Raw genomic sequence first — 14,262 nt, forward strand, 5'->3', positions numbered from 1 at the left:
AACTACGTTAGATTTCCCTGGTTTTTATTCCAGGGTGTAGTCGAATTCGGCCAGGAAATCTTGCCAACGGGCCTGCTTGGTGGATAGCTTCTCAAGAAAGGATGGAATAATTTGTTCATCAGAGTGCAAAATGTTACATGAGCGTTGGTCAATCCAAATGGCATAACCAACCATTCAAAAGCCCTATAGCGTGTAACACAAGTTGTCTTGGGCTCGTCTCCGTCAGCAATCCGCACTTGATAGTAACATTTCCTCAAATCCATCTTGGTGAACACCTTGGCCTGTCCCAAGCGATCAAATAAATCAGCAATGAGAGGGATATGGTACTTGTTCTTCACAGTGACCTTGTTAAGGGCCCGATAATCGATACATAAGCACATGGTACCCTTCTTCTTCTTCTGAAATAAGACAAGAGCTCCGTAAGGTGCCTTGGATGGTCATATGTGGCCAGCCTCTAGCAATTCCTTGAGTTGCTTCCTCAATTCCTCTAATTTTGGGGGCGCCATGCGATAAGGTGACATGGCAGGTGTCTTTGCCCCTGGAACAAGCTAGATCTGATGATCAACTTCCCTTCGTGGTGGCAGTTGTTTGGGAAGTTCTTCTGGCATCACGTCCTTATTATCTTCAAGGATTGTCTCAATGCAGGGAGGCAATGCTACTGCCTCAACGGAATTCTCAACGATTCCCATAAAGGTTGCAAGAAATGTTAGTTCCCTTTTCTTGAAACCTTTCACAAGTTGCATTGCTGACAGATGCATCCCATTTTGTGGTACCCGAATAAGGGGCACAATACACGAGCCTCCGGGATCGCTTATGTGAAGCTGGTTGATACGTGGCGCAATAAGTGCATTGATCTCGTACCAAAAGTCCAATCCTAGTATGATGTCAAAGACGTCCATAGGAGCAACGGTGAAGTCCGTCAATCCCTGCCAGCCTCCTAAAGCAATGTGTACGTTAGGAGCAAAGCCATGAACGGTAGTGGGAAGGGCATTGACGGTCTTCATCAGCGTGTCACTGGATATAGAGACAAGTCCAAGCTCCCTAGCTCGTTCCTCTGTCACAAAAATATGCATCGCACCTGTGTCCACCATGATGTGTACATCTTTGCCATTTAACTTGGCATCGACAAATAATGATTCTCGGGGCCTCACACGAGGTGGTTGGGCAGCAACAACGGCTAGGGTCATATGGTTTATCAAGGCCATATGATTGAACAAGCCTACAACCTTGTTCTTCCCTTGTCCTGCACCATCAGCTGGTACTCTTCGCTCCTCAGGTTGCCTATCAGTAGGCACAACAGTTTGTCCTTACTGCTGGTGGGCTGCAATAATTGCTCCTAGTTTGTTCAGTGTAGGGAAAAATCAAGTAGCATGAGAAGGGTCTCCGCAAAGATATCAAACATCCCGTTGAGCAGCCTTTTGTGCGCCTCCTTTCCTCTTCTCATCATAATTCTTGCGGTAATTAGATGAGTGGTTGTGGTTGCCTCTGTTATCATTATTTCGGTTGGGAACAAATTTGCCTTTGTCTCGGTGGGTGTCCGTCTTTGGAGCAGCAGCAGCTTGGCTTCGGTTGTTATTTCCCTTAGATGCTCTAGTTCGGAAATCTGACAATGATTCAACTATTACAATAGCATCATTGACATTGTCGATCTGTCGCCTTTGCAATTCTTATTTGGCTCAATACTGCAAGCCATCCAAGAAATGGAACAATAGATCCTCATTGATCAAGTTGGAGATCTGAAGGGTGAGTTTTGTGAAATCCCTCACGTACTCACGGATGGAGGATGTTTGCCTAAGATCCCTCAACTGTCGGCGAGCCTCGTGCACAACGTTTTGAGGGTAAAGCTATCGTTTTAGCTTCTCTTTGAACTGCTTCCAAGTGTCAATGGAGCACGTTCCTTTCTCCATATCTGCATTCTTCCTGCGCCACCAAAGTATGGAGGTTTCTGCTAGGTACATGGTTATCGTTCGGATTTTGGCAGCATCGCTGGTTATGCTCACATGTTTGAAATAAGCATCCAGCTGCCACAAGAAGTTTTCCACGTCTTGAGCGCTTCTTTCACCCCGAAACTCTTTGGGTTTAGGAGCCTCGATACGTGTTTCTCGGACAGTGATGGGACCTTGCCCACTGGTTCCTGTTGTCTCCTCTAGACGCAGTTTTAAAGTTTCAACTTCTGCCTTTAAGGTAGACAAAGCCTCAGTGAGCTTGAGTTCAAGGTTGGTTAGCCCTTCGTCTTGCTCATGAACATTCCCTTTGACTTCTCCAAGTCCATCAAGGGCAACTGACTCAAGTGAACAAATATTGTTTTTGGCAGCGGCAATACGATGGTGAAAGGCCGTCAGACCCTTTTCTACCATGTCATCTCTCTCATCGATAGTTCTGGTTTCGGCAATTTTAGATTTTACGTAAGGTAGCAACTCGCTATCAGGTGGAGATGCGTCTCTGGCCCTACTTTTGTCCCGTTTTCGGCCCATACCTCTCTGTGGTTCTGGGTTCTCTTCAATGTGGGTTTCTTCTATGTTGCGATGTGAGTTCTTAGCCATGCAAGAACCTAGGCTTTGGTACCAATTGTCACAGAACCATTTTTCTGAAGGTTCGGTGAGGGAAGCGAAGTTAGCCTGATTGCTACTTAGCTTCAGCCCTTAGACAATAAACAACACAATCGTGCTAAAGCGATGGCAATCACATGAAACAAGCAAGAAAGCTATGAAAGAAAGAGACTCGGATTTGGGAGGCAAGTTCCCTTTTCTGTTGTATTCTCAAATATATGATGCTTATAAAGCCTATTTATAGAAATTAAAATGGCTATACAAAAGGGGTGGTTAGCAGGGCTGGTAAGGTTGTCCAGCAGCCTGGTGCATTCCAGCATGGAAAGCTGCCTGGTGCATTCCAGCATGGAAAGCTAGAAAGGCAGACTTAGAGGGATCCTGCTATCAACCATGGCCCAGAAGGTCAAAGATGCCTTCCCACTTTCGGCTGCTTGTCCCTTGGTCTGCTGACTTTCTGCCAAAGGTGCCTTCTGATGGCATCTCATGATTTCTATGTGGCCCTAAGTGTTTTTCCACGGATGGCTGTCCGAGATTTGTGCTCGGGCAAGCCACGCCGTCGCTGGAATTGCGGAAAATTAATATGTGTGACGGCAGGGCGGTGCACTGAGGTCGGTGCCACTGCTGGGGACACATAGATGGCCACAGAGCCATATGGAGTTTTCTTCACTCTCACCCTTCTTATACTCTTATTTTGTTAAGCATTGGGGACAATGCTTATTTTTATTTAGGGGGTGGAGTTTCTTTGACATTTTAATGATTCTGATTTTGTATTTTGACAACTATGACACATTTGGTCTGTAATTAACTTAGTACTATTTTCCCTTACTTCTCGTTATGTATATATTCTCTCTTATCCCTCTTTATGTATATTCGTTTAGCTTTTAATAGCTTTTTGATTTATTTACTTCTTTATCTTTATGTTTGTCTTCTTTTTGACTTGGTAGCTTCTTTTTTATTTGCTTTTTGAAGTATTAGCTTCTTTTTGCTTTAATAGCTTCTTTTTATGTTTTAGTAGATAATAAGCCTTTGATTTTCTTAACTTTCCAAAGATGTGTTTGTGTGCGAAACTCTTCCCAACGATGGATGGTGTGACAACCTTCTTAAGGGATTGAGTCCGTTGTTGGTAGTTGGGTAATAATAGTAGTAATTATGAATAAAAAGACCTAACTGAATCATGCTCAAAGAGTCAAACATGCTTCACTTAGTACCAACACACTTAACTACGTGCTTATGGTTAAAAACAAGGTTGTTGGAAAGAAATAGCTCTAGTTAGTGACCTTTTGACTCTTGTGTTGACTTAGGCAATCATCGAGTGGTTTAGTCGAACCATAGTGATTTTCAATCTTGAATATGGTCGATGTGGGCCCTCGACTCTATCCTCTTTAACAATCTAGTTGTGTGAGAGGTGAGATGTTGTTGTTACAAGTCCAAGTACGCGTGCAAATGGTCTAGAACTTGCTCCGAATGTGTTTCTAGGCGAAATTTTAAGTTTTACTTGGCTTGAGAAGTGATTGTAGGCTCTCATTGGCCCGCTTGAAATTTTCCATGGCCCACCAATGTTGTTATCCCTATTCAACCCAATTGAGCCTAAAACCTTTCTCATTTGATAACCACGTTACAAGCCTTTACCCGTCTTATTGTGACCCTCTCTTGGCACCCGAGCTTTCCTCAACACTCTTGTGAAATAATTAGCTAAAAACGTAAGTTTGGGGGAGAGACGAGGAGTTTGAAAAAGGTATCAAGACAAAAGAGAAAAGAAGTGAGGAAAAGGAAAGGCAAGAAAAAGAAAGAACAAAAAAAGAAAAATGCAAAAAAAAAGTGAATAAGTTGAAAAGTTGAAGGGATTCAAAGAAAAGTAATGATGCGAAGCATGGAAAAAAGCAAAGAAGGAGAAAATGAATATCAAGACCAAGAAAGTGTGATGTTAAGTCTCTCTAGTTCCCCTAATGAAAAGACAATGCCTCAAAGAGTTGGCAAAAGCATGAGCCGATAAAAGAAAATGGAGTGCTTAAGGAAAGGTGAACCCGTTCTATCATAGCTTATCCAACCTTAGTCCAAAAGCCTTCATTGCATCCCGAAAATGCCCTACGTGATTTCAAGCCGAGTAAGCTTACATTAGTGATGATTTACATAAGGGGCAAGAATATGGTACTTAAAGCCGTACTTGCGACATTCTTTTGAGAGAGATGAATGAACCTTTCACAAATCTTTGAATTGAGTGCTATATTCTTAAGTGGGATATGAAAACAGAGAGTAGAGGAGGAGGAGGAGTTTTGGATCCACAATAACCAACATAAAATAGCAAGCTTCCTTAATGAATAAAGTCAACTCTTGATGCTCAAGTGTCACATTAGAACCATCCGTGCTTAAAAGTTTAACTTGTTGCCTTGTTGATAATTCATAAGTGTCGTAGGTAATTGTTGGTCCTAATTGATGTGTGATTGATTCACCTTTGATTAGCTGGAATGGCTCTTAACTTGTGGAGGAGGGAACTACTTTATTTGCTTGAGGACCAGCAAAAGCTTAAGTTTGGAGAAGTTGATAAGTGGGGATTTTGACTACTTATTAGCGCCTTTTAGCTTTCGTTTTAATCCAGAAGCGCTTAATTGTGTTCCCAAAAATTGATGAAATGTACTTAATTGCAGGAATATTAGAAGATGAGCTCCCTAGATGAAATCCAACTCAAGAAGAAGTAATATGAACTCAAGGACAACACAAAAGCTCAAAGGGCGGACCACAAAATATCATCTGCGGCCGCAGGTCGTGACTCATTTCCATCGGAGAATATTGCAAGATGCAGACCGCACACGAATTGTGAGGCCGCAGAAGCTGGGTCAGAGAAAAAGTTCAGAGAACCTGCACCTCCAGTCCAACACAAGTGCGGACCGCACAATTATTGTGCGGCCGCAAAAGAAGAGCTATGCGGCCACACAATTCCATGTGCGGACCGCAGAAGAACAAAGTGCGGCTGCAGACATTATTGTGTGGACCGTAGAAAGAGGGTAGCGCGACCGCACTTCATTATTATGCGGCCAAATATCTCCAACCTTTCCAAGCTGAAGCAAAGTGCGGACCGCACATGGAATTGTGCGGCCGCAGAACCATCGAAAGGGCATTTTTGTCTGAAAATTTCAGCTTTGTATAAATGGAAGAGTTTCACTTTTTTAGATTAACTTTTGACATCAGCTATTACAGTAGACAGTTTCTTTTACGCTTTTTAGTAGTTTTTGCTATTTTGAGCTATTTGAATATTGATTTCATCCTTTTAATTATCAATATGGGTTTAATTATCATTCTTTCTCATGTTTCTTCTAGTTTAAGCATGAGCAGCTAAATTTTCACTAGGGTTGTGACTCAACCCTAGTGTGTAAACTTAATGGGTGTTTGATTTATTGCTTGTTTATGGTTGGGTGTTTGTTATCTAGCATTGTTCTTGTTTTTATTTGAAGAATTAATGGTTGCAAACATTAATTCATGCCTATTTGACTTAGTATCTACTTGAGAAAGAGAGACATAGTCTAGGAAAACTTAGCTAGCAAGAAATTGGGTCAATCGAGAGATTGATAAGCCCAATTAAAGGGTTTAACCTAGAGATAGTAAAACCCGACTTGCGCTTCTTATCAACTATTTTGTTCAATATCCATTTGGACTTGAGAAAGCTAACTTGGGCAAAATCACTATCTGACCGAGAGGTATTGAGTGGGTACTTGAGTGTTGATAGCTATAATACACCCCGACCAATAAAACAAGCTTTAAAATTTACAACCCATTAGGAAAACACCTAGGTAAAGGTCATAGCCCTAGGCCTTTTATATCATTTGAAAAACAACAAAAAACATTTCCCTAGTTTCATTCTTTGAATCGTAATCGTAGTTTAGTTTAGATTTTTAAACAAACCCAAATATTACGGAAGTGCAAATTTAGATATACGAACTCACGCGCTAAGATATATACTAATAACACCCATTCATATAGCTCCTTGCGGAATTCGACCCCGACTCTTGTTGGGTATTGCTATTGCATCGACCGTTTTCATAACCTCAAAGAGAGGAGTGAAATTGGATGAGATCACCTATCATGGTAGTCAGCATGGTGGCTCACCAGCTGCTGCACCCCCGAGCTTTTATGGTAGTCAGCATACTGGCTCACCAGCTGCTACACCCTCGAGCTTTCATGGTAGTCAGCATGGTGGCTCACCAACTGTTACATCCCCGAGCTTTCATGGTAGTCAGTATGATGGTTCGTCTTTTGCTGCTCCATCATCTTCCAGTCCATCATCATCATCATCCATTCCCAGCATGTTTAGGTTGGATATTGGAGGCTCTCGCCCAGCTACATCTAGTATTGCTTCTGCACCATCTAGTAGACACAGGTAGAATCTTGGAGGGGATGTACAATTTGATAGTTATAATCGAGCCATACGAGGATGGGTAAGAAGGTTCTTATACTATTCTTTAAGTTTTGAATGTACTTTTAGATATGTTAACATTAAGGAATATTTATTTATAATTAAAACTTTTGAAACTTTAAGATGTTTATTAATTATTATATATGTTAACATTAATGCAGGTTTTTGCCATCCTTTCAGTCTACATATTTGATTGTAGATTCTATGAAGCCATTTTATCATAAGCCGTGGAATATTTGGAGACAGATACCGTATAGCATCAGAGAGCAAATGTGGAATCAATTTAGGGTAAAAATTGATTACATTTATTTAATAATTATCGTCTTCATCTAATGTTACTTTTTTATATTGAAGACAAAGTGTACATGGCATCCTCAACATCAAAATAAAATAAATAATATTTTCGAGAAGAAGGCTGCTAAGCGGATTAAAGATACTTTGTTTGCTGCTCGGAATGCTGGTAAAATGCTGGAGTGGTTAAGAGAAGATGTTTGGAATAAACTTCTTGAGAAATGGAATACCACAGAATGGAGAAAGAAGAGTGACCAAGCAAATACAAATCGTGCCTCCAGTAAAGGTGGCTCGTTGCACACATGAGGTTCGATTAGTTTTGCGGCCCATAAACTAAGATTGGTAATTACTTATAAAATTTTTCTTAGTTTTACATATAGAATTTTACGATTGTAATATGTAACTCATACTTTTTGTTATGAAGGAAAAGGAAAGAGGGCGAGATATGAGTCACGCTGAGGTCTTCAAGGAGACGCATAAGAAAAAGAAGAATGATGGTACAAGAGAACACCGGGTTGAGACGTGTGTGCCAGACACATATGTAAAATACTAACTTCATAATTATTCATGGTTTATTAATATTAGTTTGTTTACATAATAGTTATGTTTTCATTTCAGTAAGATTATCATAAACGGGTGAAAGAATGGAAACAAACTCACCCTCCTTCAACTCAACCAACACCTGATGATACGACTACATTATGGACAGAGGCAGCGGTAGAGTAAACAAAGGCAGAGTCTACGGATTTGGAGTACGTCAACCTACAGGTCATCCAAATCGACTCTTAGCCAATTCTTCTTCTTCTTCTCAAAATCAAGAACAAATGGAAGATATGAGAAATAAAATTCGTGATTTGAAGCAACAGTTGGACTCCCAATTCGGAGCATTTGTTAAGATGAAGGAATTAAGGAGAAAATATGGGCAGGATCTATCTGATGATGAGGATGAACAAACTGAATCTGATGTGTAGTAGTTTAGTTGTGATATTTTGGTTGATTGGTAAACTTGATTGTGAGAGACAACTTTGTGTTTTGTTTTTAAACTTGAATGTGGGCTACTATTTCGAAGTTTTTATGCCCAAAATTATAAGGTTTAATGGTTGGTATTGTTGGTTTAGATTGTGTTAATGGTTGATATTGTTGGTTTAGACTTTAGATTGTGTTAATGGATGATATTGATTGTGTTAATGGTTGGTATTGTTGGTCTAGATGTTATATTTGTTGATTGGTTGTTGGCGTTATAGTATTGTAATAGTCTAACAAGTGGTGTAGCTCAAAATTGAGCAGAATTCTGCCCGTTTTACTGAAAATTCCGACTGATTTCCGACGGAAACAGTCGGACAACTGCCTAGATTTTACCAAAAACACCCAAATTTCTGACGGAATCGGTCGGAAATTAATTATTTTTTAATATTTAACAGTTTTCGACGGATTCCGTCGGAAATTAAATAATTTTTTAAATTATTAATTTCCGACTGATTCTGTCGAAAATTATATATTTTTATTATTTATTTTTAAATAAATAATTATTTTTATTTATATTATTACGACCGATTCGGTCGGTAAAATTTCGACCACTTTGGTCGGAAATTTGAATATATTTGGTCGTCTGACCTTTTTGATCGTTCCGACTACTTTGGTCGGAAATCACCAACGGATTCGGTCGGAAATTATTTTTCGACCAGCTGTTTTCCGACGGACCAATTTTGGTCGGAAAGTAGCCGAATATTCGTGATTTTCGATCGAATTCCGACAGTTTTGGCAGTCGAAATTGTGCTATTTTCCAGTAGTGTAATGTGTTGCTTTACCTTTTCTCACAAAAATAACGTTGAAATTTGCGTTACACAACTAAAAAGAAAATACTCTTTTTTTTGTTGAAAAAGAAAGTACTCTTTCTACAACATGAAAAAAGTACTCATTTTGTTAAAATGAAAGAAAATATTTTTTCCATATCATGAAAAGAAAATATTTTTTGCACATTATTTTGTTGAAATGAAAGAAAATACTTTTTCTACATCATAAAAAGAAGAAGAATTAACCCAAATAGCCGCCTACTTATCTGCTTAAACTAAAAATAGCTGGTGGAGGTATAATTTATGTATTATATGTGTATAATTATGTATAATAAATATATAATCTATGTATATGGCTAAAAAATGTAAACAGTGAAGAAAAGGGTGTGGAGGGTTGAAGAAAAGTTTTGGAAAATATTTTTCATTCTCTTGATAGGGAAAATATTTTCCTCCAATTGGAGAAAAATGAGTTCATGAGGAAAATATTTTCCAAAATATTTAAGCCAACCAACATGAGAAAATTGAAAAATATATTTTTTCATATCAAACATGGAGACTAAAAGTGTACCACTTTATTAAAGAATATGGACTATTAATGCTACATGTGAAAGAAATAGGACTAGTTTGAGTTAAAGTCCAAAAATACTGGACTATTTTGGACATTTTCTCCCAAAGGGGGTAACAACATACATCATAATTCATTAGAGAGTAATTTCGTTTAATATGTTTCATGAAAAAAGGTTTTATATTTAATATTAGTTTCAAATAAAATCAACCAAATTATGTTTGTTTTCAAAAGGTGTTAGAAATTTTTTCGAGACATAATTTTTTCGGGAAAATTTATTTTCATCTCATTCTAATAGCCTGTTTGGCCAAGTTTCTTTTGAGGCAAAATCACTTTTTTTTTGCCAAAAGTGCTTTTTCTAAAATTAAAGTGTTTGGCCAAGTTTTTGATAAAAAAAATACTTTTAAAGAGAAGCAGAAGCAGTTTTGGAGAGGCAGAAAAAAGTAGCTTCTCTCCAAAAATACTTTTTTGAAAAATATTTTTGAGAAAAATAAACTTAGAAGCATTTTTGTAAATCTTGGCCAAACACTAAGGACCCGTTTGGCCATAGATTTTGACAAAATAAATTTGGGTTTTATTTGGCAAACATATGTTTGGGGGTTTGGCCATAGATTTTGCTTATATTTTAGCAAAATCCCAAATCTCAAAACTAGCTCAATAGCTGGTTTTGGGCCAAAATATCACTATTACATTTTTTAAAAATTATCCCAAACTTTTGTATTTCATAAAAGAGTCCACCATTTATTATTTTGTAACAATGTTGTTTTGTCTTCTCGGTCACCTGATAGTGTATCATGTAGTTCATTATAAAAATCATAATTTTGTATCAAATTTATTTATGTTCAGGACTATGGTTTGTGATAATATAATGAATGTTATTGATAATGGTACTGTTGGGTATTTGTGATAGTTTTTAGAACTTGTAGGTATAAGTTATGTTTCATATTTTTTTTAAATAAATTTGGAAAATATGTTTTGAAAACTGATGTCCAAACACATTTTCATCTTCAAACCAAATTTTACCAAAATCAAATTTTTCAGAACAAATTTGGGAATTTATGACCAAACGCTAGCTAATTGATGCTCAGAAGTACTTTTTAAATTAATTAGCAAAATAAAAACTTTTTTGCTAAAAGTCACTAAACAGCCTGTAACACAAAGCACCCCCTTAACCTCTCTATAATTGCTCCTGGGAAATTCGGATATATAATTCATTTCTTCCTCTCTCTCCGCCTCCTACACACCAACTTCTCCTTCGTCACACCGATTTAGCACTCTGTATATTAAAAGAAACGCTGAAAAATCATCTGTAAAAATGGCGGCATCTGCTTCTTCGACTTTAAATTTCTCCACCAAACCCTCCCACACCTCTCTCTCATGGAAAACACGCATCGGTTCCTCCTCCGTTTTCGCCGTCGCCGCCTTGTCTCCCCGCCGCGATCAGCGTCAGTACCCACGTTTCGTTATATTCTCCATGGGCGCAAAACCTACGGTCCTTGTAGCTGAAAAACTCGGCGAGGCAGGAGTAGATCTCCTAAAGGAATTCGCTGACGTGGATTGTTCGTATAACCTGAGTCCCGAGGAACTCCGCAATAAGATCTCATTGTGTGATGCGTTGATTGTACGGAGTGGTACGAAGGTGAGCCGTGAGGTATTTGAGTCGTCCGGTGGACGGCTTAAAGTTGTTGGACGAGCTGGTGTGGGAATTGATAATGTGGATCTTGCAGCGGCAACTGAGCATGGATGCCTTGTTGTTAATGCGCCCACTGCTAACACTGTTGCTGCTGCGGAGCATGGAATCGCATTACTCACCGCTATGGCTCGAAATATTGCTCAAGCCGATGCTTCCGTGAAAGCTGGTTAGTATATTGTACACGTTTTTTTTTTAGTTCTATCTATACAAATGACGTTCGTAGTTATTTCCTGAATTTGATCTGTTTTGTCAATGTGAAAGTATTTTAGTTTGAATATGAGATTATCTAGACGTAATTCTGCTAAAAACCATTGCTTTGCGGCTATGGTATCCGATCTATTATAAATTGGTTCAGTTGTTCAGATTATTTATTTGTAAGAGAGAAAAGACTATAGTCGTTCTTACCCTTATTTAATGAGAATTTATGCGGATCTGTTTGTCATAGTACCAGTGTTAAAGGCTCCGTGAGGCGTACTTATCCTCAGACTAGGACAGGCTGAACAATCCGCTTCGCTTAGGTGGTTCTTCAATGTAGGCATCAAAATGCTAGAGTGTTTCATCTCTCATGGGCTCTATCTTGAAGAGGGGAACACTAACCATTAAGTAACTGGCAAAGTAATATTCTAATGGAAGGAAATGCTTTGAATGAATTTGCTATTGTTAGGAATGTGAAATTGGAAATTTTATATGGGAGAACTAGTCAGGAAACCTCTATTGATTGCATGTACATATTTATGGCTGCTAATAGTTCCTCTGTTATCCTGGTTGTGTTTGCACCTGGAGATTGTAATGTTGAAACTTTCCCATGATATTGTTTCCAGGAAAGTGGCTGAGAAACAAATATGTTGGTGTCTCCCTAGTTGGCAAAACACTTGCTGTGATGGGTTTTGGGAAGGTTGGATCAGAAGTTGCCAGGCGAGCTAAGGGGCTTGGCATGCATGTTATTGCTCATGATCCATATGCCCCTGCTGACCGTGCACGTGCCATTGGGGTGGAGCTTGTTAGCTTTGATGAAGCCATTGCGTCTGCAGATTTTATCTCACTTCACATGCCACTTACATCTGCAACTAAGAAGGTCCTAAATGATGAAACTTTCGCAAAGATGAAAAAGGGTGTGCGAATTGTCAATGTTGCTCGTGGGGGAGTGATTGATGAAGATGCTTTGGTCAGGGCACTTGATGCTGGAATTGTGGCACAGGTCCTGGCTATATATTATGCACTTATTTGTCAAACTGCATCTTTCTTTGTATTTTGCTGATATTCATGTCTGTTTGACAGTTGAGAGTCTAAAACCAATATTTACTTTCCACCTGTCTTGTCCAATCCTGGATTAAACTATAAAATAGGCTTTTGCCATAGCTTATCCGTATTGACGTATGAATAAATCTTGCAGGCAGCACTTGATGTCTTCACTGTGGAGCCACCATCAAAGGATAGTAAGTTGATTCAACATGAGAATGTAACTGCAACGCCTCATCTTGGCGCTAGTACTATGGAAGCGCAGGTCTGTGTGATGTCTGCACTAGTGTCACACTTTTTTACCAGCTGATACATATTGTGATACTGTCTGAACTTCTTGTTCAGGAAGGGGTGGCCATTGAGATAGCAGAAGCTGTTGTTGGAGCTTTGAAAGGAGAGCTTGCTGCTACTGCTGTCAATGCTCCAATGGTGCCTGCTGAGGTAAATGTGCTGAATATTTACTGGTTATAATCCCTTTAACATCTTAGTTCAAATTATGAAAGGCTCCATACAGTGCCTTCAACTAATTAGCCTGCCCACTTAGTTAATTCTTGCATGTTTCAAATTGACCAATTATTGGTAATTGTACAAGAGTCTCCTCCCAGTGCGCAGATATAAATGCATTGTTCTTTTTCATTTGTTTTTTGAGGAAGGGGGTCTTGGAAGATTAATTTGGTTGTGGTTTATGGAATTAAAGAAAGGAAATATCATTTCTATCTCCCTATAATGCAGGTGCTCTCCGAGCTGAAGCCTTTTGTCGAACTGGCTGAAAAACTTGGTAGACTTGCTGTCCAACTAGTCGCAGGTGGAAGTGGTGTGAAATCAGTGAAAGTGACGTATGGTTCAGCTAGAGCACCTGATGATCTTGACACAAGATTGCTTCGTGCCATGATAACTAAGGGATTGATTGAGCCTATTTCCAGTGCCTTTGTGAACTTGGTCAATGCAGATTTCACTGCTAAACAGAGAGGACTAAGAATAGCTGAAGAAAGATCTCTTCTAAATGGTTCACCAGAAAGTCCACTCGAGTTCATTCGGGTTCAGATTGCCAATGTGGAGTCCAAGTTTGCAAGTGCTGTTTCTGATTCTGGAGAGATTAGAGTGGAGGGCAGGGTAAAAGATGGAATCCCTCATTTGACAAAAGTTGGATCTTTTGAAGTGGATGTGAGCTTGGAAGGCAGCATCATTCTCTGTAGACAGGTTGATCAGCCAGGAATGATCGGGAAGGTGGGTAGCATCTTGTCTGAGGAGAATGTGAATGTAAGTTTCATGAGTGTTGGAAGGGTTGCTCCAAGGAAGCACGCGGTTATGGCTATTGGAGTGGATGAGCAACCAAGCAAGGAGTCATTGAAGAGGATTGGGGAAATTCCTGCTGTTGAGGAGTTTGTTTACCTTAAATTATAACAACTGTTTGATGATGTTGTTTGTTAGATTTCTGTCTGAATTCACTACGAGGCCAAATTTTGATGATGTTGTTTGTTTACAAGTAGTCTAGTGTAGGATAAAAAAATAATTTGGATGTGAAATTAGAAGTGTAGTACATTTAGTTGTCAATTTGACAATCTTTAGATTTTTCTGTCAAACTTTATCTTTGGTGATGTTTTATCAGTATGCATCTCTCTGTGAAATAAAAGAAAAATTGAACTCGAACTCAAATATCTTTTTTCTAGCTAACCTTGTAGATTGTAAGAGTATTTCAAATGAAATTTTCGAAATCTTTAAAC

General features: G+C 39.0%; 1 protein-coding gene across 1 annotated transcript; it reads left to right on the forward strand.

Moving 5' to 3' along the window:
- Positions 1 to 10,789: 10,789 nt before the first annotated feature.
- Positions 10,790 to 14,188, forward strand: LOC107785065 (D-3-phosphoglycerate dehydrogenase 3, chloroplastic-like). Its single transcript, XM_016606290.2, has 5 exons — positions 10,790 to 11,465; positions 12,121 to 12,497; positions 12,693 to 12,803; positions 12,884 to 12,979; positions 13,271 to 14,188. The coding sequence occupies exons 1-5, from the start codon at positions 10,922 to 10,924 to the stop codon at positions 13,940 to 13,942; spliced, it is 1,800 nt and encodes a 599-aa protein (XP_016461776.1). The 5' UTR covers positions 10,790 to 10,921; the 3' UTR covers positions 13,943 to 14,188.
- Positions 14,189 to 14,262: the final 74 nt, after the last annotated feature.

Source organism: Nicotiana tabacum, chromosome 24 (genome assembly GCF_000715075.1).
Source record: "Nicotiana tabacum cultivar K326 chromosome 24, ASM71507v2, whole genome shotgun sequence".
Taxonomy (NCBI): Eukaryota; Viridiplantae; Streptophyta; class Magnoliopsida; order Solanales; family Solanaceae; genus Nicotiana; species Nicotiana tabacum.

What these genes read in the sequence shown, in the direction of transcription:
- LOC107785065 (XM_016606290.2), top strand. Translation starts at nt 10,922, where the DNA reads ATGGCGGCATCTGCTTCTTCGACTTTAAATTTCTCCACCAAACCCTCC. An exon ending in CGATGCTTCCGTGAAAGCTG is followed by an intron (nt 11,466 to 12,120) that starts GTTAGTATATTG and finishes TATTGTTTCCAG; the next exon opens with GAAAGTGGCTGAGAAACAAA. An exon ending in ATGCTGGAATTGTGGCACAG is followed by an intron (nt 12,498 to 12,692) that starts GTCCTGGCTATA and finishes TAAATCTTGCAG; the next exon opens with GCAGCACTTGATGTCTTCAC.